The 24,259-nt window shown below is 37.9% G+C and overlaps 1 protein-coding gene across 4 annotated transcripts in view; it reads left to right on the top strand.

Annotated features, from left to right (window-relative positions):
* The window catches only part of IQGAP2 (IQ motif containing GTPase activating protein 2), a 124,502-nt gene extending 103,345 nt beyond the window's left edge, over positions 1 to 21,157 (top strand). For all 4 annotated transcript variants that reach the window (XM_068176399.1, XM_068176397.1, XM_068176398.1 and 1 more), the window contains 19 exons: positions 1,393 to 1,476; positions 2,178 to 2,249; positions 2,411 to 2,480; positions 2,785 to 2,993; positions 3,676 to 3,825; positions 4,621 to 4,784; positions 5,406 to 5,630; positions 6,224 to 6,364; positions 6,693 to 6,777; positions 8,211 to 8,443; positions 10,504 to 10,636; positions 12,072 to 12,174; positions 13,052 to 13,193; positions 14,876 to 14,963; positions 15,856 to 16,068; positions 16,856 to 17,016; positions 18,468 to 18,611; positions 19,644 to 19,752; positions 20,217 to 21,157. In XM_068176399.1, coding sequence (XP_068032500.1) covers positions 1,393 to 1,476; positions 2,178 to 2,249; positions 2,411 to 2,480; positions 2,785 to 2,993; positions 3,676 to 3,825; positions 4,621 to 4,784; positions 5,406 to 5,630; positions 6,224 to 6,364; positions 6,693 to 6,777; positions 8,211 to 8,443; positions 10,504 to 10,636; positions 12,072 to 12,174; positions 13,052 to 13,193; positions 14,876 to 14,963; positions 15,856 to 16,068; positions 16,856 to 17,016; positions 18,468 to 18,611; positions 19,644 to 19,752; positions 20,217 to 20,330 — 2,640 coding nt within the window. In that variant the 3' untranslated portion in view covers positions 20,331 to 21,157. The remainder of the gene's footprint in view (positions 1 to 1,392; positions 1,477 to 2,177; positions 2,250 to 2,410; positions 2,481 to 2,784; positions 2,994 to 3,675; positions 3,826 to 4,620; positions 4,785 to 5,405; positions 5,631 to 6,223; positions 6,365 to 6,692; positions 6,778 to 8,210; positions 8,444 to 10,503; positions 10,637 to 12,071; positions 12,175 to 13,051; positions 13,194 to 14,875; positions 14,964 to 15,855; positions 16,069 to 16,855; positions 17,017 to 18,467; positions 18,612 to 19,643; positions 19,753 to 20,216) is intronic.
* Positions 21,158 to 24,259: the final 3,102 nt, after the last annotated feature.

Genomic DNA, 24,259 nt, shown 5'->3' with positions numbered 1-24,259 from the left:
GGTGAAACTTATTGTGCATCAGTGTCTGCCCATTGCCTCTTGTCCTTTTTGCTCAGCATTACTGAGAAGAGCCTGATCCACCCTCTTGATACCCTCCCTTCAGATAATCACAGACATTGATGAAGTCCCCTCTCAGTCATCTCTTCTTAAGGCTAAACAGGCCCAGCTCGCTCTGCCTTTCCATGTAAGGGAGATGCTCCAGATCCCTCATCATCTTTTTAGACTCCACTGAACCCAACCCAGGAGCTCCATGTCTGTTATCCTGAGGAGCCCAGAACTGGACACAGCACTCCAGGTGAGGCCTCGCCAGGGCTGAGTAGAGGGGCATTATCACCTCTCTCCACCTGCTGGCAGTGCTCTTCCTAATGCCCCCCAGGATAGCACTGGCCTTCTTGGCCACCAGGACATGCTGCTGGCTCATGGACAGCTTGTTGGCCACCAGGACCCCCAGGTCCCTCTCCAGAGGGCTGCCTCCCAGCAGGTCAGCCCCAGGCTGTGCTGCTGCCTGGGGTTGTTCCTCCCCAGGTGCAGGACCCTGCACTTGCCCTTGCTGAAATTCAGATGGTTGTTTGTCCATCTCTCCAACCTGTCAAGGCCCTTCTGAAGGGCTGCACAGTACTCCAGGGTATCAGCCACTCTGCCCAGCTTTGTGTCCTCTGAATTTGCTGAGCAGGCATCTGCCCCTTCATCCAAGCCAGGGATGAATAAGTTAAACAGTACACCCTAGAGGGACACTACTAGGGACAGGCCTCCAGCTAGACCCTGTGACACTGGCTGTAAACCTCTGGGCTCTGTTGTTCAGCCAGTTCTTGATCCACCTCCACTCATCCAGCCAACATCCCTGAGTTTGTCTGTGAGGATATTGTTAGAAGACAGTCTTGAAATCCCTACTGACATCAAGTAGACCACTGCTCTCCCCTTACCCTTACAAGCTTACTTTACAAACCCATGGTGACTATTCTGATCATCCTCTTGTTATCCACATGGACAGAGATGATCCCCATCTCTGGATGGATGAGGCATGCCATTGCTGTTCCATAGATGGCAGATGAGGCTAAGTAATGGACAAGAGCTGGAAGTCACTTGTGGGATGAAGCCAGTGAAGCTAAGGATGCGGGTGTACTGGTGATAAGAGTAAGGATGAATTCAGGAGGGTGAAGGAAATAGCACTGGACAATAACGTGTACTGAGATTGGTGAAAATTAGCATGATGTGTATGAGTGCACCGTGAAGAATAGAGGCAAGCTTACTTATACCTTGGTTATCTCTTTATCACAATGGCAGACTTTTTCCTAAAAGATAAACACTGCTAATGATTTTAGTGTGTTACATAGATTTAATAAATATTAGTTTCTTACTAGGGATAATGGTCTCCTGCCTTCTCTAAAACAGGCTTTCTGGAAAGGATTCAAACAAAGGAAAAGCTATGTTGACAGATTAAAGGTGTTTCAAGGCAATGTTGCTGCTATTGTTAAGGTAAGAACACCCAATGTGTTTTTGGGCCAAGTATGTTTTTACCCTTGACATAGTTCATCACCACCTGGGAATCAGAGACTAGGAGTACAGGCTGGAGGTTTTCCAGAAATGTGCATGGCATTCAAAGTTGTTTAACTGATAGGTTAAGCAAATTGCTTCTTGAAAGCTCTGTGTTTGATTTCCAACAGGCTTTGCCGAACTTGAGGTGCTCTTGAAAGAGATTTCCTTACATGTCTCTTTCCAGCACTAAACTAGAAACATTTGGGATGACAGTGTATTATTTTCTTAAAAACTGTCAAATCTCTTCCTCTGAAAATTGCACACTTTTATGAGATGCTAATGGGACCATTATGTGAGGACTGGATTGTAGATCACAGATGGAATATTGTGATAGGATCTCCTCTTTTTGAGGGAGATTGGTTTAGAATTTAGACCTGAAACCTGAAGGTATAAATTATTTCCAAAGATAATGTTACACACAGGTGGTAGAAACTTGAACTCAGCTTGATTTAGTGGCTTAGTGGGAACCCCTTTATCTGGTCACTGGCCAGAAGGAGCCTGGTGGTACAGTCATCTGTGGCCCTGAGCACACAAGAACCGCATGCCTGCAGAAGCAGACATTCAAAAGTAAATATAAACGCACACACAAAAGTTTGTGCAGTGTCCCTTAACTTTTTAAAAAAACTTTATTTAATTTTCAGATTCAGTCATGGGTCAAAATGTGGCTAGCAAGGAGAGCTTACAGGAACCGCCTACAATACTTCAAGGATCATGTAAGTAATTTTTCTCCATTTTGAATATGAAGCACTGAAGCAAGATAATATGACTGCAGGAGCAGTTTTGGGAAACAGGAAAGGGGTGCAAGTTTTGCAGTATGTTTCTGAGCAGAAGTGTGTCACAACTAATTATTTTGCTTAATACTGATCCCTTTCAGAATGACCAAATTGTGAAGATACAAGCATTTCTTAGAGCAAACAAGGCCAGGGAGGACTACAGAACACTAAGTAAGTAGTGACATTTGGATGTTGTATGTTTGGGGACAAGTATGTTACTGTGTTCAGTCAGGGTTTTTTATAAGTTTCACATGAGATTTCTCAGTCTCTTATTTAACTTCTAAAGTGGGTGCAAGTGTTTGTAACACAATTGTTCTACAGCTGAAACTATTTTGTGTAGCTGTACTTTTAAAGTGTGACAAAAATATTGCTAACTGGCATAAACTTCAAATTTTCTGCATAGTGATCAGTTTCCTGAGGGCTTTAGGGGTGTTCAGTATTATGTCAACTAACAAGCCTATTTTCTTAACTGTAGTTGGTGCTGAAAATCCACCCTTGACTGTTCTGCGCAAATTTGCCTACCTCTTGGACCAAAGTGACTTAGACTTTCAAGAAGAACTGGAAGTAACAAGGTTAAGGGAAGAAGTGGTTACAAAAATTCGATCCAATCAACAGCTGGAGAAGGATTTGAACTTAATGGATATAAAGATTGGACTGCTGGTGAAAAACAGAATCACTCTTCAGGTCAGCGCGGGCTCCCTTGGTAGCATGCACTGAGCACTTCTCCATGTTGAAGGAACTCAGGGTTACATAATCACAGCTGAGGCTGGAAGGGATCTCTGGAGGTCATCTAGTCCAAACCCACTACAGAGGCAGGGACACCCAGAGCAGGTTGCCCAGGACCATGTCCAGATGGCTGATTGTCTCCAACAATCTGAGCAACCTCTACTATTCTCAGTCACTCTCGATTAGTCAAAATACTCCTAGTAAATTAAGCACTTTCTTTGCATGTTTCTGCCTTGTGCTAGATGTTATTCTGTTGTCCTGCGTTGAATGTCACTGTGTTATACCAGTTATGGACAATAGTAATTACTTGGCAGATTTAATATCTTTTACATCTTTTCTGTGTTAGAATAGAGTAGACTTCTGATCATATTGAACAGCTTGTTCAATGCTAATTAATCATGAATTATAGGATCTCCTGTATAGGAGATCAGACCTCATACAATCATTGTTAGTAAGCCATAGGGATGAAAGCTAAAGATTGTTTAAAAACTGGGTAGTGAGTAGCGCAGCAAAATTTACAAGGTTGCTAATTAAGGCACTTGGAGTAATACTGCATTTAACATAGTTGGGAAAATGTTCATTTTTGCAATCTGCCTGTTTTGTGAATATATAATCCAGAGTTTTCATCATCTTTCTGCAGGATGTGGTACTGCACAGTAAGAAACTTGACAAAAAGAGCAAAAGTCAACTGGAAGAGATGGTTACGGTTGACAAACAGGGTATCAAAGGTTTGAGTAAGGAGAGAAGAAAAAAACTGGAGGCTTATCAACACTTATTCTACCTTCTACAGGTAAATTTTAATGCAAAAATTAACATGGCAGCATTTTTTTAAGAAAAACTAGAAATATATTGTACTTTTTTTTTAATGATTGTAGTAGTGATTATGAAAATATTTCCAAATAACATGCAGACTGCAGCAGATACTATGAAAAATTTCTAATACTTCCTGTAATTGAGAAGATCCTTGTTGTTTTTAAAGTGTGCAGCAAATATGGCTGGTTTTTGCTTGAGCATACTTCAGTCTGTATAGAACATTCTGTCTGGAGAGAAATGTTTACCTCCATGTAGTCCCTGTAAATTACTGTCACTAGTGTTGTACATTGTACATGGTGGAAGGCAGGTGGTCTGCAATGCAGTTCACAGAATACGATGTATCTGCTCTTGTGCTTTTTTTTATCTGACCTCACTGACTTTTTTTTAGAAGAATTTTACATCCTCCCAGGGCAGATGCCCTCTAAAGTAGACACATAGTACGCAAAGTTTTCTTGGTAGATAGCGATTGTCATATGGTAAATTCTAGTTGTCATCAAACACATAGACTAGATGCATAGAGGTACTATGCAGAAGCTGCAAATAAAATCTTTAATGGAGCTTTTCACAGATTGTGCGGTATTTGGGGTTTCTCACATACTAGGATTTGCAGAAAAGTAAAACATGCAAGGAAAAGTGATGTACATTTGAATCAACATAACTGCTTTAGGCGTGAACAAATGTAGAGAGCTGCCCTCCAGCTGGGGGGAGTTTGTCCTGGACAACCATATGCAAGGCTTTTTTTTTTTTTTTTTTTTTTTTTTTTGCTTTGTAGACTAATCCCACATATCTGGCAAAGCTGATTTTCCAGATGCCAAAAAACAAATCAACCAAGTTTATGGATACAGTCATCTTCACTCTATATAACTATGCCTCTAATCAACGGGAAGAATACCTGCTTCTCAAACTCTTCAAAACTGCTCTAGAAGAGGAGATAACGTATGTGCAATCACAGAAAGTATTCGGCTAGTTTGTGTTTTAGACAGTTCAATGAATGCTTCATGCTTAAAGGAAATTGGTGGTTAATTTTTAAACTACCATAAAATTACATATATAATTTTATTACAAGAGAACTTTGTTTCCTGGGTGTTACTTTTAAACTCAAGTGATTGCTGATTCAAGGAAAAAAAACCTTTCTATGGCAGACCATATTCCTCTGTGAAAAAATGGCTTGTAAAAAGAGGCTAGGGCTTCTTGGCTTGTGCTTGAATATGTAGAAGAAGTATTATCTTTCTTTATGTAATCTTACGTTCTGTAAGTGAAGATTAGTGGCTTATCCTGAAATAATGAAATGTTAATTTATGGCTTTAACAGATACTGGCTGAACAGGTATTTGGGTCGGAATCAGGTATAAATCAGCTGCCATGGACTATGCTGTGTTCCAGGACATTACTATAACACATGTAGAATTCAGACGGCAGTCTCTTTATACCACCTTATTTTATATAAAAGCCTTAAGAAAGAGGTTTCAACATAGAAATAGAGTAGTTTTAAAAGTGTGGGATTTGAAAATATGGATAACTGCACATATAAGTGAGAACTCTTCTGTTCCTGATACAGCTCTAAGGTAGACCAGATTCAGGATATCGTTACTGGGAACCCCACTGTCATTAAGATGGTTGTCAGCTTCAATCGAGGCGCTCGTGGACAGAACACTCTGCGCCAGCTCCTGGCCCCGGTGGTGAAAGAAATCATGGAGGACAAATCTCTCATAATCAACACTAGTCCTGTGGATGTTTACAAGGCATGGGTAAACCAGCTAGAAATGCAGACTGGTGAGGCCAGGTGAGTTAGGAAGCTGGACATATTGTACCATACAATATGAGGAATCCCTCAGTTCTGCTTTTCTGTTCTTTCTCTGACAAATTGTCCTGTACTTGTGCCCATGCTCTCCTTTTCAATCTTCCTCCAGCAGAGAGATTTTAGGGAGAGATGCTTGACAAACAGGTGCTTTAACTTGTTCTGAAAAATGAAGGGATCACTTTCATTGTCATGACCTTCCAAAGTCAATTACTTAATCTTTGTAAATGTAATAGATTATGCCATGGAACAACTTAGTGTTTTTTACTAACAACATATTAGTAGCGTCCCAGGCTTTTGATGAGCTATGCTGGGATAGGGATGTGGAGATGCATGCTTTATATTTGTATTCTACTTTTGTTATTAAGGGAAGGTACAGGATAGCATGCGCACCCCAACTAAGCAAATTACTTACTTCCAAAAAAAGGAAGCCAAAGCGTCTAAGACTTTTAGTAACAAAATCCAGCTTCATTTGTATTTGTCAGATTTTTGTTCTTCGATGGCCCTTATGGAAAAAAAAAGTATTTTATTCTCAAATATATTTAACCTGTTTTCATGTTTATTTTTTTGCTTTGCAGCAAACTGCCATACGATGTGACCACAGAACAAGCCCTGGCACATGCAGAAGTGGTCAATAAACTGGAATCATCTATTCAGAGTTTGCGAGCAGTAACTGACAAAGTTCTCACATCCATATTCTCTTCTCTCAATATAATGCCGTAAGTGCTGTGTTAGGACTCTCTAAGCGGCAGTTCACTTGAACCTCTGTGATGGAGATCCTTTCAAATCCTTTCCATGCTTTCCAAGGCTTGTGATACATCCTCTCGGATGAGATGCCCAGTAGAGGGAGTGGTTTCTCTGCCTGCTTTAGCAGCCTGGCAAACCTCTCCCTGTACTCGAAACGTTTTGTGTTTTCCATTATCAACTCCTTCTTGTGTGTCAAGGGAGTGGGCAAAAAGCCAGTAACTTAAGCTGACTAGAATGACTGCTTTCTGTTTCATCTAAGTATTTTCCAATATTTTGCCTTTTCATGTGTTCTACATGTAGTTATGGAATGAGATACATAGCCAAAGTACTGAAGAGCTCACTGCATGAGAAATTCCCGGACGCAACTGAAGATGAACTATTAAAGGTAGACTTCCTAGGGCACACTGCCAGAAGCTTGTTGTTTTAATGCCAAAGTGGATTTTTATTAACACTAATTATTCTGAGGAACTGGGAAAGCAACATTTATTGAAGGAATTTGGCACTTCTTACTGAGTTGCAAAGGAGCTGAGGAAGGGGAGAAGGGAATTCTGTTGCCACAATGTAGGTGTGTTAATCTGGGTGCTCAGCAATTCTTATGGAAGAGGGTGCTAAACCTGTTTTGGATAGTAACTGTACTGACAAGGCTGGAGTTTATCTGAGTCATACTGGGGCTTGGATTGGTAGTGAGGTTCTTGTCATCACCAGTCCTTTCCTTGGAGAACACTGTAGTCGTTTTTTTTCTCCCCTATCTAAAGTTGTTAACATGTTAAGAAATTGTAATTTAAATCCAATGAGGAAGGTTTCTAAAAGAAAAATTTGAGTAGATTATACTACACTTGGATTACATTACACTTAAGATGCTTGTAAAAGTTGTAGGCATTTGTACAGACTGAAAAATAAGGTGTGAGTGGTAAGTATGATACTGGCACAATGGCTATTGTTACCCTACCACAGCCCATAGTATTTCTTCAGAGGACTTAGGGGAATTGCTCCATAAGCCTTCCAAACAGCTGAAAGACTGACAACCCTGTCAAATTAGGACTATTTTGCACTTCAATTAAGACCCTTTTATTGGTGTTTAACTACATGGTTCTAAAAGTACAAGGTTTTCATTTTAGCAGAACTTCCCTGTTCTTCACTGTCCATCACTCCAGCAATACAGATTTAAAAAACTGCTCAACACATTAAAAACTTAGATAGCAAATGGAGTACCCACTTGAAAGCCTTTAAATGTGTAAGCTGGAAGTTCTGCAGGTGCATACACATATAAGCTAAAGCAAATTGCAGAAAGTAAAGTCCTGCCTGTTTCTGAGACCAGGAATTCTTTGAAGTTGCCATCTTCAGAAGATGCTGTAGCATTGCTACAGAAACTGCAGTTTGGGAAATCTGTTCTCTAGAGTTCTAGCGCTGCATTGCAGTCTAGTCCCTTTGGTAAGGGTCCCCTTATCAACAAGTGCATTAAATGCTGCCAGTATCTGCAGGACTTCAGAGAATGAGCCTTGGGAGTGGAACCTTGCAAAATTTAGAAGAGTTGTGTTTGTGTTTAACTCCATGTCTTGCATTAGCTGAACTAGAGCCAGTATTGAATTGAAATGTGGTGGTAAAAGTCCATAACTGATATTCACAGAGGTGTTGTAGGGGGAGTATCATGTAAGAGGTCCTTTCAGTTAGCCCCATAGGTAATGTGTGTCTTAAGGATCCTTCTAGCACCAGTCCCTATGGTCTAATTTAGAAGTACAAATGATTGGTTGTGTTTTGTAAGTTGTCACTCCAGTATGCAAAGGGAAGATCTCTTAACTTTTTTCTCTGTTTCTTTAGATTGTTGGCAACCTTCTGTACTATCGCTACATGAACCCCGCCATAGTTGCTCCTGATGGCTTTGATATAATTGATATAACAGCTGGGGGCCAGATACACCGTGACCAGAGGAGGAACCTAGGCTGCGTAGCAAAAGTCCTCCAGCACGCTGCTTCTAACAAACTCTTTGAAGGAGAAAATGAACATCTGTCATCTATGAACACTTACCTCTCACAAACATACCAGAAGTTCAGGTATGCACAGCCCTCACAAATACCAACAGAGTAAGAGCTTTCCTCTAGGATGAGTAAGGGAGGTGGACTCCTTGTTGATAGGAATTTCCTGTTCAAAATGTTAAAAATGTTGAGTGATATGGCAAAGAGAAATGCTCACTGACAAGGAAACTGGAGCAGGAGTAACAGGTTGTATTTCAGCTTGTGCGTTAATTTGAGATCATCTCTGCTGTCTTACTTGCAGTTCCTTACTGCAAGCAGACTGAGAACAGACTGAGGTAACTCATCAGGAAGAATCAATGTCTGCTTTCATTTGGGAGGACATATGAACGTTTTGCCTGAGGAAGAAAAAAAAATATTTGTCAGGGAAAAGTTGTAGGGTTTGTTTTTATTCTCATCTTTGCTGACAGATTCTATACATGTATCATTCTTTTATCTTGCAGTCATAGGAAACTGCATGTTTTCCTACATTCTGGGACACAAGTTCTTTGGGGTTATTGTGCATTCATTTATATTACTCCATAGTATTGCTGAGTTTTGCAATAAACTTGCACTCAGAATTTCTGTCTTTAGTGTCTGCCCTTTGTGAAAGCAAATGCACTGTTCATATAATGGGTTTCCTTGAGAGATGTCAACCATGGACACAGAGACAATTCAACTTAGTAATTTTAATGAAGTGTTTAAGGGCATTACATAAACATGAAGAAGTTATAAGGTAGAAAGTGTTATAGCTAGAATAACAAATGCTAACAAAAGAGCGCTGCTCTAGTCAGCCCTTGATGGCTATGATAGAAAGAATCCCTCTCCTAATTAAGCTAACTTAAATATATGTATGCCTGTGCTCTGTACTTCAACTAAGCCCTTCTTAGACAGCAACGGTGTCTGCCCTTAGCTGCCTGTTCCCCTTTGGAACAATACTGGCAATGTTAGCTATGCTCAAAGCCATTAATCCTGCCTAGATCTTTTACTCTGCATTTATGAACTTGTGCAGAAATTTGTCCACACCCTTCCTAAGCCTTTGAGATCATCTGCCTTCACAACTCCTCCTGTAGCAATATTTACAAGCTTGCTACCTGTCGGTTAAAATTAAAAATTTCCTGCAGTTTCATTGCATACCCTATTGGTCATTATTTTTTGGACTGATCAATGAATTCTGCACACATCTCATGCAATACCACTGTGATTTTGTACAACTTGATGTCCAGTCCCCAGCTTTTCCTCTGCAAAGTGAAGAATCTCAGCCCATTTTCTTTCTTCTTTTTTCTTTTTAATTATTCTTTTTTTAATACTTCAAAGGTGCTGTGAACCTGAAACATGTATCCTCTTCATCACCATAGGGCTAGCATAAAATGGGTCCTGGAGCAAACCCATAGGCATAATCTAAAACCCTGTTTTTCCCAGCTGCCCCATTTCAGGTCTTCTCACTTCAGAAAACAAAGTGGTTCTCTACAAGAGGACCCTGCTGGTTCTTGGTTGTCTGTGCACATCCCCGAATAAGTCAGTAGCTTGGAGAGACACCAGCTGTCGTTTTGGGAAGCAAGTCTCAGTAGTCCATGTGCATGCTAGTCACACTGAAGTAACACTTCAACCATACTGCATTTTTTCTTCTCAGTAGTCTTATATTTATAAATAATACTACATTTTCTCTCATTTTGAACAGCTCCTTTTCTGCCTAACAGCAATGTAAACATTTGTGGGACAAATGGGAATTTTGTACATCTATTTCAATCAGTTCCTTCTCAGCACACCTCATACTGCAAAGTGCCTTCATAAAATAAGAGAGAAAGCCTTTTATAATTTCTAGGCCATTAATAGATATTTCTCTAAGTCCTTAAAATCTACCTTGTTTAATAAGTAGGGGAAAAAAATCCAACTCCTTTAAAACATTCTTCCACCAGCTACCCAGGAAAGAGAAGACTTCATCACTTGTATTGACGTGTTGCCTCCTTGAAACATTGAGGGTAGATTGCAGGTTATAAGAGAAACATAATGCACACCAAAGACATGTGGCTTTTTTATACAGGCTAAATAAAGTAAATTTATAAGGGACAATTATTGAAGTCTTTCTCATTTTCTCTTAGGAATTTTTTTCAAGCAGCATGTGATGTTCCTGAACCAGAGGAGAAATTCAATATTGATGAATACTCTGATATGGTGACCCTTAGCAAGCCTGTCATATATATCTCCATTGAAGAAATTATCAATACCCATTCAGTAAGTCAGTCAAAACAGACTAGTCAATGGACTATAGCATACCAATTATCAAATATTTGCAGCTAACACTCTCGGGGGAAAAGTTAGTTTTCATTCTTATTTTTGAAGTAATTTTTTTCACTTCATCTCTAAAATGTTCTGAAGCTGAATATTAGATTTTTTTTTCCCCTAGGAAAAATGCAAATGCTGCTTTCATGCACAAGCATCATCTTCAATAAAAATTAGTATGTAACACTTTCTGATGAGGGGAAAGAACAATTATGTTCCCATCTCATGTGACATTTCTAACTTTAAAACAATTTTCTGTCTTGGATGAGAAAGTGAAAGCAGTTTGAAGGAAAGCCTTTGGGAATAGAAATAATATGCTGTGGCTCTGGCATTCTGTCATGTGATTTGTTGGAAGCAGATGAAAACATGTGATTTAGAAAAATTGATGCTGTGGTATCATTCCTGTTCTTACTGTGGGTAAAGAGCAAAATAACTGCAGTCTGAAGTATGACTTAATAGGGTGTAAGTTAAATATTTACCACATGTTCCTACTAAAACTGGGATACTAACATCTGTTTCCTGGCTTGCAATATGTCCCCTGTGCGTCCCCCCGCCCAAGTCAAAAAAAACCCCACAGCATTCCCCCATCAAAAAATAAAAGCCCACAAACAGCACAAAGGAATCTCTCTCAAATACTGCCAGATACACTATGGAAAAGGTAGAACACCCAACTCACAGAAGCCACTCTATAAGTTAGTTTTATTCAAGTAATAACTAATCTGAAAACTAATAACTTAATCTGCTAAAAAAAAATTTTCTGGTTTGTCTTTGTGCCTGTTCTTTTAATTTTTGAAGCAACAGACCTATGCCTGCAGGTAATGACCAGAAGTTATATGTGAAAATTAGTCCTTTTAGTGAGCCTAGTGACTGGCATAACATGTCTGTTAGGTGCAGTGGGTGCTACAGAGCTGGTTCCTCACTTAGAAAATACAGTCCATTCTGAAAGGTATCACTGACACTGTTGTAAGCTACTGGAATGGATATATGGAAAATGGGTGTCTTTCTATGGGTCACCAGCCCGGTCTTTATTCCTTTGGGTGTTAAGGATGCAGCACCAAAATGCTCTGCTTGGGATTATCATCCTTTATTCTGTGATGATTAAGACTTTTTTAATCCTCATTGCAAATCTTCTGCTCAGCCATGATATTTAGCGCTCCAGAGACAATAGCTGGAGGAACAAGACAAGCTATTTTTACAGCAAGGGGAACTCTAAATTCTAGGCCGAATCCAGGGTGCTTCCTGGCCTTGAGAAGGTCTTCCATAATCCTGATCATGACTGTGATCTGTGTCTGTGTTTTTCAGCATTTAGTTTCCAAACTTAGTTTCAAGTATAAAGATACCAGGAAAGCTTTTTGTGGGTGATGATTTCATTTACATTTGTTTATAGCTGCTTTTGGAACACCAAGATGCCATTGCCACTGATACTAATGACCTGCTGAATGAATTGCTGGAAGGTCTGGGACCTGTTCCTGATGTAGAATCATTCCTTGGTATGCTATTTTTTTGTCTTTATGGGTAACTTCATTTTAGGGGCAGAATTAAACAGAGGCTTGACTTAAATAGTGTCTCTCAGAGCAATAGCTTCTGCTTCTCTGTTTACTACAGAATTATTTTCCATACACTTACTGCAACATTGCACCTTATACTTGAACCTTTTTCTTCACTGAAATTCTCACTCTAAAATTTAATGTGTGATTCAAAATCCAAACATTACTAATATTTTGAATGATCCAGTAGTGCAGTAGGAAACAAGTGATTTTTTTAACAATCTGGTCTTAAGATTTGCTAGTGTTGGGTAGAAACTTAGACAAAGTATATAGAGAATTCTAAAACTAGACATTTTTTCTTTTGATACTTAATTATCCAAATAAAAACTACTTTTTTTAAATTATACAAATTTCTTAGAAAGTAATGCATTTGACTGATACTTAATTTGCATTTATTGTAGAACAGTGTTTAGAAAGTAGCTAGGAGTCCTGTATAACACCAACATTCAAGTGAATAGCCTGTTAACATAGCTGATACTCTTCCATTTCTCCATTATCACTGCATGTTAGGATAAAGGATGTTACATTGTATTATTCTTTGAGAAGACAACTTGAAAGTCTTTTGCACATCAGGAGCTGGAAAAGCAAGGATTGGTGTAATTTCCAAAATATTGTAACTGGGCTTATAAATAGATAAGTTATTGTTTTGATTGTTCAATGTCCAAAAAAACATTGCTTCTAAGATGAACAACATGGAGGCACTATTTAATAAGCTTAGTATTTCTGATTGTTTACAGTGATTCATCTAGGTACTTGTTTGCTTCATGTACTGAATCATGAGAAAATTGGAACACTTGGAGTAAAATATGTTTCCTTTTAGGGGAAGGAGCTGTTGATCCAAATGATCCCAACAGGGAAAGCACACTGAGTCAACTTGCAAAAACAGAGATTTCACTGTCTCTAACAAGCAAATATGAATTACGAGAGGGTGAAGATCAGGATCTCAAAAGTTTGATGATAAAGTAAGTTTTGCTCAAACATTTATATTCTGGCAATGCTGATTGTTTGTTTGTTTTTAAATATTGATTTTTAAACATTTACCTTGCCTAAGTGCATTTCTGAGGTGCTGAGTGCATTCAGTTGTCAAAAGCCAGTTTGTGTTCAGTGCTACTTAAACTTTTGGAAAAGTCAGAAGAACAGTCAATTTTTCCAGAAAAAGACATATATTGCCATTTGTGTTTTGGAGCATGACTGCATCATTATCTAGGAAGTGTTTTTTCCTGAAGCTGTAGAAGAACTCTGCTTTAAAATGCCACAGCCTTGGGAAAGCAGAGATGAAAAGCAGTCTACACTTATAAGGGTCAGACAGTATTACCATGTCCTTTCCTCCCCCTCAAAAATAAACACTTTCCTGATATACTGCCATCAGCCATTTGAAAAGAATTTAACTGTTACTTGAGCAGGAATAGCACATGCTGCATGCGAAAATTGTGTTCATTCTGTCTTGGGAACAAATTAAAAAATGGCTACAGGGATACTCTGGAATACTTTATAGTATAGACTACTTTATAGTAAAAATTAATTATATAACAGCACTTTGTTTCACATTATTGGCACCCATCTTTTCATGCTATTTCAAGCTATCCTGAAAAGGGATTGGCCTACTTAAAATCCTAGTACCATCTGAGTAAGGAGAAGAGAATGCTGCTTTATTGTATTACTTTGCTTATATGTACCTCACAGGTGTGAAGGCAAAAGTTCACATTAAAAGGAAAGACAGCACCAATAACTAGGAGGACAGACATGGGCTGTATTTCAAATTGATCTATTAAGCTGTTTGGGTTTTCTTTAATCAGAAATAAGTATTCTGGATTTGTTCGATGGTGTGAAGTTTTACTTCTGAAGAAGCAACTGTTCCTAGGTAGACTGTCACTTTAAACTATTAGGTTATATCATAGAAATGTTGACAATATTTAGACATTTTCCTTGGAAACTTAAAATGCATCTTCAATTTTCTGTTAATTGTTAAGAATAATGAGCTATTTCAGTAATCCTGTCCTCTAAATTAATGGAATTCTGTATCAGGATGTTCTTGGAAGTATGATGAACGAATAGGCAGCAGGAACAAGATAAATTCTTACCAAGAAAAAAACTGGTTAACATATCAGGATGTAGCAGCTTCCCTTTTTTAGCAAGGAAATGCTTCTTGTCTGTTGTCGCTAGAGAAATATCTGTCCTTAAGTGGTTTGCATAAATGCACTGCATCAAATGAAAAATTTCTTCAAAGTTCAGCAGTTCTGAGTGCATTTCCATATTATTCAGTAAATATGACCCTTAATGGAATGATGAAGAGCTCAGGCTTTTCAAATATTATATTTCTGTCTGCTGTTTTGTCATTATCACAATTAAAATCCACCTGTGAATTGTTGCTTGTATTTTATTAACAGTAACTGTTTTACTGTACTTGTTGGTTATCTGTTTTCTAAAATAAACGGAGGGAAGCTTACATGTATTTCTCCATTCAGACTATATAGAAATCAGATACTCAATGTTAAAGCTGTTAAAGGAAGCTGTGAAACAAAAAGCTAGAAAGGAAATTTTATGAATCATCAATACTAAAGGGGTAGTTTACTACTTTTATGGTTGAAGAAATGACATGTACAAGTGACAACTGTTTTGTAATATCCATATATCCTTTTAAAAGGACCAAAAGACTCATTGTGGATGTGATACGAACACAACCAGGGGATACGCTCTTAGAAATATTAGAAACACCAGCCACTGCACAACAAGTAAGTGTTATACTGTGCCTGAATTGGGAAGGAAGTATTTTATTATAGCTATTTGAAAGCCTTAACAGATCTCTGACAGCTTTCTCCATCACGTTCTAATAACGAAATTGTTTGTTGATGGTTTTAGACTATTCAGATCTAGAGCCTTCAAAATACGAGACTTGTATAGTTGGGGTTTTTTTACTGTATAATTGGAAACTGCTTCGGAGGGAAACAAAATATGAGCTGTGAGCTAGATTACACTAGAATATTTCTTCACGCTGTATTGGAGTCATTAGAATGTGACTAGAATATTTTTTCTTTACATTTTTTGTAAACATGGTCTTTTCTCTCCTATATTATAATACAACAAATAGCCTGAGGTGAATCTTTCTATTCTTCTTCCCCCCCCACCAATTAAATTCAGTATTGTAACTCAAGTTGCCTGACCCTTTAGTTTATTTGCTTAATCTATACAAGCAAATCTCAGGAAATGATGGCTATTCTTGGTATGGGAATTGAGTGGGAAGAAGTCTTTCCTATAGACACTGACACACAAAACTGCATTTTAACAACGTGCAGATTTTAGTTCGCCTCAGTGTGTGCATATGTAGGAAACACCTGTGAGATTTGGACAGTCTTCCCACAATTTGGTGAAGTCAATGAGCCTGGCTGAATTAGATATTTTGAATAATTAAAATGTGTCCCAGTGTTGTCACCACATACCTAAAGGATGTCCAAAGGCACAGTAAATGGGGTACTTTGAGACCCAAGCAGTAATTGGACATAAAGATTGCACTCTGATTCTTGATAATCTCCTATTCAATGTACTTGAGAATTCAATGTACTTAAACACTTAACAGTAACCAAAATCTGGAAAATTACTGTTCTGGATTTTTTTTTTTTTTCCCAGGAATCTGAGAATTTGAAACTTGTAGAAAAACGTGCCATCATAGATTCCAAAACTCCAGAGAAAATGAAGCACAGTCAGTCTGTTTTTGAAGATGGGCAGCTACCAATAGAACAAAAGAAAAGGAAAATTCAGAGAAATCTCCGGACATTGGAACAAGCAGGACTAGTGTCTTCAGCAACTAAGTACCAAGAAATTATAAATGAGATTGCTAAGGTAAACTGATTTTTTCCCTGTATATCAATGTTTTTTAGCATCCAGGCTAAATCCATTCCAATTGGAGAAATAAAACACATATTTTTCAGGGAATGCTACCCTAAGCTACTCAAGTATCCACATACCCTCACAAAATAAGTGAAACTCAGTACACTCCTGAATAACTGTCTGAAATGAATGACAAAAAACTGCAACCTTTGTTATCTGAATCTGATATTGAATTTGCTGCTGATGATGATTTAACTCATCCTCTATAATGTTTCAATATAACTTTGTATTAATAGTAATTGGAATTGATCAGTGGTGTTTCAATTAAGAATGGCTGTGGTCTTGGTAAGGTTTCAAAACCCTTAAACCCCCATGAAATATTATCCGATTGGTATTAACACTGATCTGCTGTGGTTGGGCAGGACACAAGAAGAATAGTGGGTCCATGTGGTGCCCATCCTGATGTGATAAAGCACAGGGACTGTTCTCAACAAATCCTATTCCACATCCACAACCCATACTGGCCATAAGAACTTCAGTATATTGAACTATCTTTAGCACAAGCAAAGAGCACAGCAAAGTTCAACACCATTTCTATATATGAGTAGCAATGTGATTGCCACATGAACAAACTGTAGTACTCCCTACAGGTACTGTTCTTGTAAGAACTAACATCATAGTTTTGTGCTTTCTCTCAGTAATTAAGTCAGATTTTGTAATTACAAATTGGAATGGTAATGAACTGAGCCTTTCTAAAATTTCAAATTACTAAAACAATTACATTAATAAATTTATTTAGGATATCCGGAATCAAAGAAGATACAGACATCATCGAAAAGCTGAATTGGTGAAACTGCAGCAGACTTTGAATGCCCTCAACTCCAAGACAGCATTTTATGAGGAACAAATCAATTATTACAACACCTATATAAAAACTTGTTTAGACAACTTAACAAGAAAGTGAGTCGAGTCTTTCTTTTTTTAGTGTATCTTTTAGTGTGTTTTATCAAGAGGGAGACCAGGTGTTAATCTGTTGTTTAAAGTTTGAGAATCTACAAAAGGCCCATGAGAGCTGTTAACTGTGTCAGCATCTGGATATTAAAGTTCTGCATTTCTTTAAGACTGCCTTGGAGAAAGAAAAGTCTATGTAAAGTGATGTATAGATGTTTTCAATATATTTAATTGGTGCTACTTTGCAGATCCATTTGCAAGGTCAGAGGTCATGTGTAGCGATGCGTTTCGGGGGCCAGGGACACCCCGGGGGTGTCCCCAGGCGGGGGTGCCCCCCTAGGCTGTGAGTTCGCCGGTAGCAGCAGGCAGGCAAGGAGACTCCACACGGCTTCTGAGGGTGCTCATTAGATGAGGGTTTATTGGGGTCCTACCCTGGGAGGCAGCATGGCTTCTGAGGAAGAGGGGGAGAGAGGGGCTGAGAGGGCACCGGCCAGGACAGGAGAGCCGGTAGAGAGCGCGTAGCAGGCTCCCCCGGCACACTTATCAGGGGCTTCAAGGTGGGCTGGAACAGGTCTTGGGCCAGTGGAGTCACAGATACCTGATACTTCAGGGGAGGGTCACAGGTGTGGGATGAACCATACATTGGGGGTGAGACAGAGCATTCCATTTGACCCTTGGACCCATCTGCAGGTAAAGGGCATTGTTTAATCAGAAAGGGGGATTGCTTTCAGCCTGGCTATACTATTGTTTTCTACTTATTCAGTAGTCAAGGTTTGTTATTTCAAATCTAGTTCTCATCTCAATGTCTGTATTTTCCAAATCTTTTGCCAGGCAATCATATTTATATGGTTTTCCTATTTCATCTTCCCCAACAGTCATGAAGCTTTGGGAAGTAATTATTGGTTTCTTCCTTTTTTAAAAGGTTTGGGGTTTGTCTTTAGAATGGAAAAGGGAGAAATAAATGCCTAAATAATTTTACCTTTCAGATATGACAGAGTTACTTGAAAGTAATCCCCCCACCAATGCCACCAAAATGTGAAAATGAAAACATTTTATTGACATGAATAGGAATTTTCCTATTGCACTCTTCATTGATCCAAAAATTAACTCTAATTACAGAGTATTTACCATTTATGTCACATTAGTTTACAAATTGCTATTTTGAAATGAGGATTGTGGATTCTTTAGGATCAGAGTTGCATTTCATAATAGAATTGAAAGAAGTGCTAAAAAGATGATTCAAAATCATTGGCAAGATATTTAGATGATTCACTGCATGCTAAAAATTCCTCTAACTCCTAGATTTTTGGGGATTTTTTTTTAGATTTTGTTTTTTAAATTTTGTTTTTTAGAGAAGTTCAAGTAAGAGTGAAACAAAGTTAAATAAAGCTAGAAGAGTAACTGAAGTATTAAGGATCTGACAAACACACCAAATAACAGTTTTCTTGTTCTTTTTCCAGAAATTCATGGAGGTCAATTAAATTAGATGGAAAAGAGGAGGTGAAGGGAAGCAAAAAGCTGAAACAGACCTCACTGAAGTACACAGCTGCAAGACTTCATGAAAAAGGTGTCATCCTAGAAATTGAAGATCTTCAAACCAATCAGTAAGTGCAGTACAAATCAATTCTGAGCATTTTCTAATCAATTTCTGAAGAGGCCTGGCTTTTGATAAAAGAAATCTTAATTTCCTATGTCACAGCTAAAATTACCTCAGACTTCTGCATTCAGAAGGATGCTACAGTGTAATTGTTACAATGATTTTTTTTTTAACTTTGTTCCTTGCTCAATGATTACCTTGGGAAAATATTTTAACAAGCTAGCCCTAGCACCATCTTACATGAACAAGTGCAAGTTTGGCAGCAGACTCACTATTAATGAACATGTTTTTATGCAATTGTAGCAATCCTTTTTCATATATTGGCCAGTCACTTCCAAATAACTTAGTAAACCTCAGGTTTTGTGTTCTTCCTCACTATGGCAGGGTGAATGGATGTGGTGGTTTAACATCCCTTTTATATTCTTCCATTTTGAGGCTGTGGTAGTGAAAGTCTTCCATTCTCTGCACCTTCCCTTCCACCTTCTGCATGGAAAAAGTTTTTTCCAGGTTTTTTCTTTTTCTTTTTTTTTCCCCAAGTGGATTCATGAGGTAGAGGAAGCCACGTGAGGCAAATATGTACCTGCAAGGAGACGCTTGGCCATGGCAGAGGAAAATCTGGTTGTCCTGTTTCTATCCACTGGGTGTTGGATCCAATTTGTTCACTGAACTTCCCAAAGACTTTTCTTTTTTTGGTGTTTTGTTGAGTTTTTTGTTTGTTTGGTTTTGGTTGGTAGATTGTTTTTTGTTTTTTTTGTTTTTTGTTTTTTTTTTTGGTTGGTTGGTTGGGTTTTTTTGGGGGGTTGTTTCTCCAGTACAAAAGACTTCAGAATTCTGTATTTCATACTACCAGTACTACCAGAAAGTCTCTAAGTAAACACTATATGGAGTGCAGTGCAGGGAGGGATGGAGTGATTCTTTTGACACCAACGACACTGCTTGTGGTCAAAGTTCTATGTTCTGCAGGCTTTTTCCCCAAAACTGTCTCTGGATTATATGAAACTGCACAGCCTATGTATTCAATTACCTTTCTTGTTTCAAGGTTTAAGAATGTGATGTTTGATATCACACCTGGAGAAGAAGCGGGTGACTTTGAAATCAAAGCAAAATTTTTAGGAGTTGAGATGGAAAAAGTGCAGCTCCATTTCCAGGTTTGAATTTTGTTCCTTTGCCATATAGCTGCTGTTGCATTTCCCGTAACTACAAACTTTTTCAATATTTTTTTCTCATGTATCCATGAACCAGTCAATCAGTACAAAGCAGCAGCTAATGTGAAGAATAATTATATAACTTCTGCAGGATGCTGGGTATGGGCATTGAATTAATGTTTATCTTGGGGCAACTACACGAAATCAACCACCACATTAGTTCAGGTGGCAAGCAGGAAATATAAAAAAAATGGAAATACACAGAAAACAGTATTTCTTCTGGTTTGCTGTTACTGATCATCTGTGGCTTAGGATCTAGAGGACTCGTAATGTTTTCTACATGTATCCCAATACTTGCTTGCAGTTGTTTAAGTTATGAAGAACCTGGAGTTGGTGATGTTTATCACGTCTTGTTACTGTAAGGTATGGATTTAGACAGACACTAATGATTTTTTTTCTCATTTCAGGATTTGCTTCAGATGCAGTATGAAGGTGTGGCTGTAATGAAAATGTTTGATAAAGCTAAAGTGAATGTGAATTTGCTCATATTCTTGTTGAATAAGAAGTTCTATGGAAAATGAGTACTTTCAGATATCATGGGCTTCATCAGTCAGTGGAAAGTCTATTCAGTATTTTTTTGCTTATAAATATTTGAAGTTTGTCATTGGATGCTTGTTAAATTTTAAAAACATACCGTAAAACATCAAATGTTCAGAGGAATGTACACAGTGCCTTTTCAGCATTGATAACAAAACAGAAAACCAAGAAATCAATTCATTTAAACAGCTCAAGATTTCATGGGTGTTGGTACTTTCAAATCAAAATATTCTTTAGGACACACAGCTATTGTGTAGATTTTAAGGTAGAAAGAATTTGAATTTAGTTAAATATATAAACCTCTTCCTATTGAAACATTTTTAAATTACCTCAGATATATAATATAGCTGATACTAGACTTTGAGTATTTACCAAAAGAAAACCTAATTTGTTTCTAAGGGATAGTTTGAAAAAATACTTAGCTACATACTAGGTCTATTTTGTGACAGTTGTCAATTGCAAAGCAAATGTGCTGTGCAATTCAAAAAATTTTATAGGTAATTATAAAGTGACAATAACGACTTGCTTCACAAAAATATATTTTGCGATTCATTCCTACTAAATGCACTACTGCCTTGTGCAAAATGACATTTTCTACTTTCACAGCCTCTGGAGTGGTATTGGGGAAATCTGAATGGCAAACAGTCGTTCAGTTTGAAGTATTTGAATACCTAAATTGTGCCTGTCTGTCCTTTTTTTTTTGTTTTTTTGTTTTGTAAGAAAATAAATGCAATAAAATCAATATTTAGATTGAGTTGTTAAAGTATGCTTTGGAGATTGTTCTATGTAAAATAAACATTGCCTAATTAAACTGGCTTGGTCACTAAATTTCATTTCAAGGAATTATTAAAGCTGCAACCTAGATGGTAATTGAAAGAACTTCTTTCAGTGCTTTTATAAAATTGCATGTAATTAAGCCTGTCTCCAGTACACTTGAGGAATGCTGCTCAGCAGTGAAGACTTCGTGGCCTTTATGCCATTGAATGTGATGATGATTTTGCTTAGGAACTATCACTTATACCTACAGAGCAAAAGTTTGTGCCATAGGTAATGTGACCAATAGAAAATACTTTTCTCTCACTTTTCTTGTGACAAACACTTCAAAAGATAGGCAGTGAGACATTCTGGAATTAATTATAAAAGCAAATATTAAATAAATATTAACTCTGGTAAGAGAATAGAACAGTGTTAAGTCACTGGCAGATATATGGATACAAAGTTAGCTGATACACTAACTGATGTGTGGTGTTACACAAGCTGAAAAAAATTACTACATTTGCTGGAGATATTAATTATGTATGACATTAAGTTTGAACACAAGACTACTTTAAAACAGTTAATATCCCTAATTAAAGGATTAAAAAAGTATTCTGTGATCCCATTTTTCTTCTAGCTGGTTATGTATAAACCATTTTAATATGACATAACTATTGTAGTATTGATACGCTGCTTCACTTAAAATAGCTGGATAGAAAAGTGAAACAGCACTTCGCCTTTCCTTCCGAAGAAGAGAACTGAATTTTACTTGAATATTAATTAAATTGTCAATCTTTTGTTCCCCTTTTTATTTGTAACAGACTTGACTAATGGCTATATTTTTAACAAACTCTAGCTGAGCACTAAATCTGCCACAGGTGTGATGTTGCTCCTAAGGACGGACTCTTGAGGCAGTGTGTCAAAAGCACAAAGTTGTGCTGTTGAGACATGCCGGAGACCCACAGCCTTTATGGGAGTAACTCACTCCTGCATATATCCCGCAATTTTGTGTGATTTACTTGACACATCTAGTACCTGCCTGGTTCTAATGCAAATAGCACATTCCTCACTTATTTCCTGGAGCATGCAAGCTTAGAAAAGCTTCTTGATTCCCATGTAATGACAAGTATGAATGGTACAGCCTGTGTACCAGCACACCCCTTTTCCAGCCATTTCCTGGGCTTCCTGTTCTTCCTAGTGCACATCAAAGAGTAATTTCCATTTAATGTCTTTGAACTCCTTTATAAGCTTTTTACCTTAATTAGGTAGTTCCATTTAAGGCCTTGTCACTGAACAATAATATGAACCCTGCTGAACCGGATTGACCACTGTGTTTTCTGCCTCCATGTAAGATTGATGGCAGTGTGAAGTACCATGCAAATGAGCAAAGTGATTTTGTTATCACCCACTGCTGCTGACAGCTACTAACTACACCAATAAAGAAAGGTGTTTTAGAGGCTACTGTAAGATGCAATGTGGGGGACTTCAACATTAGAAAGGACTTGCAGAAATCAGCTTCAATCATTAAATGGTGGTGTGTAAAGACTTGCATTTCTGGTTCAAAATCTGAGGAAAAAAGCCAGTACAACTGAATTGGGCCTATGCATCAGTTGTCACTACAGGAAAGAATGCATCTTTATTTGGACAGCCTGTGTCTCAACTTTGTCCTCCTTAACTGGTGGCAGTGAAAAGAAATTATAATAGGCAATAGTCTTGGCCTGTTAACCCCAAGGCTTGCATTTTTCTATCACATGTCTTTAGAGTTGACTAAGAGTGCCTGGCAGCTAACTTAGTTTATTTTGGAACTTTTCCATTCTCAAGGGCCTCTGAAGATACAAAACTACCCATAAAATTGCAGAACAACATCCTTCTGCTTAGGCCAGCCAGACAGGAACACCAACACAAGCACTAGATTTGTTCTGTTTCACTTCACACTGATCCATGGACCTCCTTTAACTGTCCAACTTTCTTTTAAAGAATACAGGAGTAAAACAACAACCTTCATTCCCAGAGAATCCAAACACTGACAGCCACATGTGATTTCAAAAAGTTTGTAACAAGATGCACAACTCTAGATGACTGATTTCCATGCTTGAGGTATGTTTCTGTGCTCATCTTTCAGCAGTAACTACCCACCTCTGACAAGCACCAGGGTAATCCATGTATGGGTAGCAAGAAAGATCTCCTTCCACAAACAGTAATGATGTAGCAGTCTCACTAGATAGGTGCAGGTTTTTTTGGTAAACTTGGTGTGTTTAAAAATAATGAAGTTTTGTTCTGTAACATACTTCTACTAAAAAAAAAAAAAAAACAAACCCAAAATTCTGAAAAAGGTGCAAGAAGCAGAATTAAAAACAAAAGCTTTTTAAGTCATGAACTCTTCACCTCTGTTACAATAAGTTATCTTGAGAGGAAGGAGCAAACTGATTCACAAAAATACAGGATACAAAACTTAAATTTGGTTTTCATATGCAGACATAAAATTTAACAAGCATGGGTCTTATTCACTTGCTGTGTATATAATAACCAGGTTACAAAGATGAAAGGGCATAGCCCTATGACAGTTTCTAATGTCTGTGACTAAAATACTTCTGGCGGTTCAATCTGAATTTCTCTTCATATGTTTCACAAACTCTAATCTAATTTATTCCTCAAGCATTGGCTCACTGGTTAACACTTCCTGAAATGTAAGAAAAATACTGCCAATATATGCTTTTTTGAGAACCTGAGTAATTTTTACAATTACCTGTTTTAGTTCAGTTCTATTTTGGGTTTAGAAAGTTTAGAAGAGGAGCAACCTTTGTGTGTGTTATAGAACTGTGAGACCACAGAAATGACCAAGAATAGCTTCACTTTCTCTTCCCAGATGAAATAATTACCTCTGATTAAGGTATTTTCTAAACAGATGAATAGTTCAATTATGTAGAAGGCATTTTTTCTAGGTTTCCTAGAGCATGTGGGATGATGGAGCTGTGGGAAGGCTGGCCTGCTGTAAAACTTGTATTTATTTCTTGCTCTATACAAATGGAATCAGCTTCAACCATGCTATAACTAGTGGTAGCACTGTGAGAGGAACACCATAGAGACACAGAGCTTACTGGGAACCAGTACTTATGATTAGGGAAATTTGTTTTCTGTAGTTTTTATTCTCCACTAA

The sequence above is a fragment of the Anomalospiza imberbis genome, chromosome Z (genome assembly GCF_031753505.1).
Source record: "Anomalospiza imberbis isolate Cuckoo-Finch-1a 21T00152 chromosome Z, ASM3175350v1, whole genome shotgun sequence".
Taxonomy (NCBI): domain Eukaryota; kingdom Metazoa; phylum Chordata; class Aves; order Passeriformes; family Viduidae; genus Anomalospiza; species Anomalospiza imberbis.
Note: the sequence above shows the minus strand (reverse complement) of the source record. Positions and strands in the feature narration are given on the sequence as shown.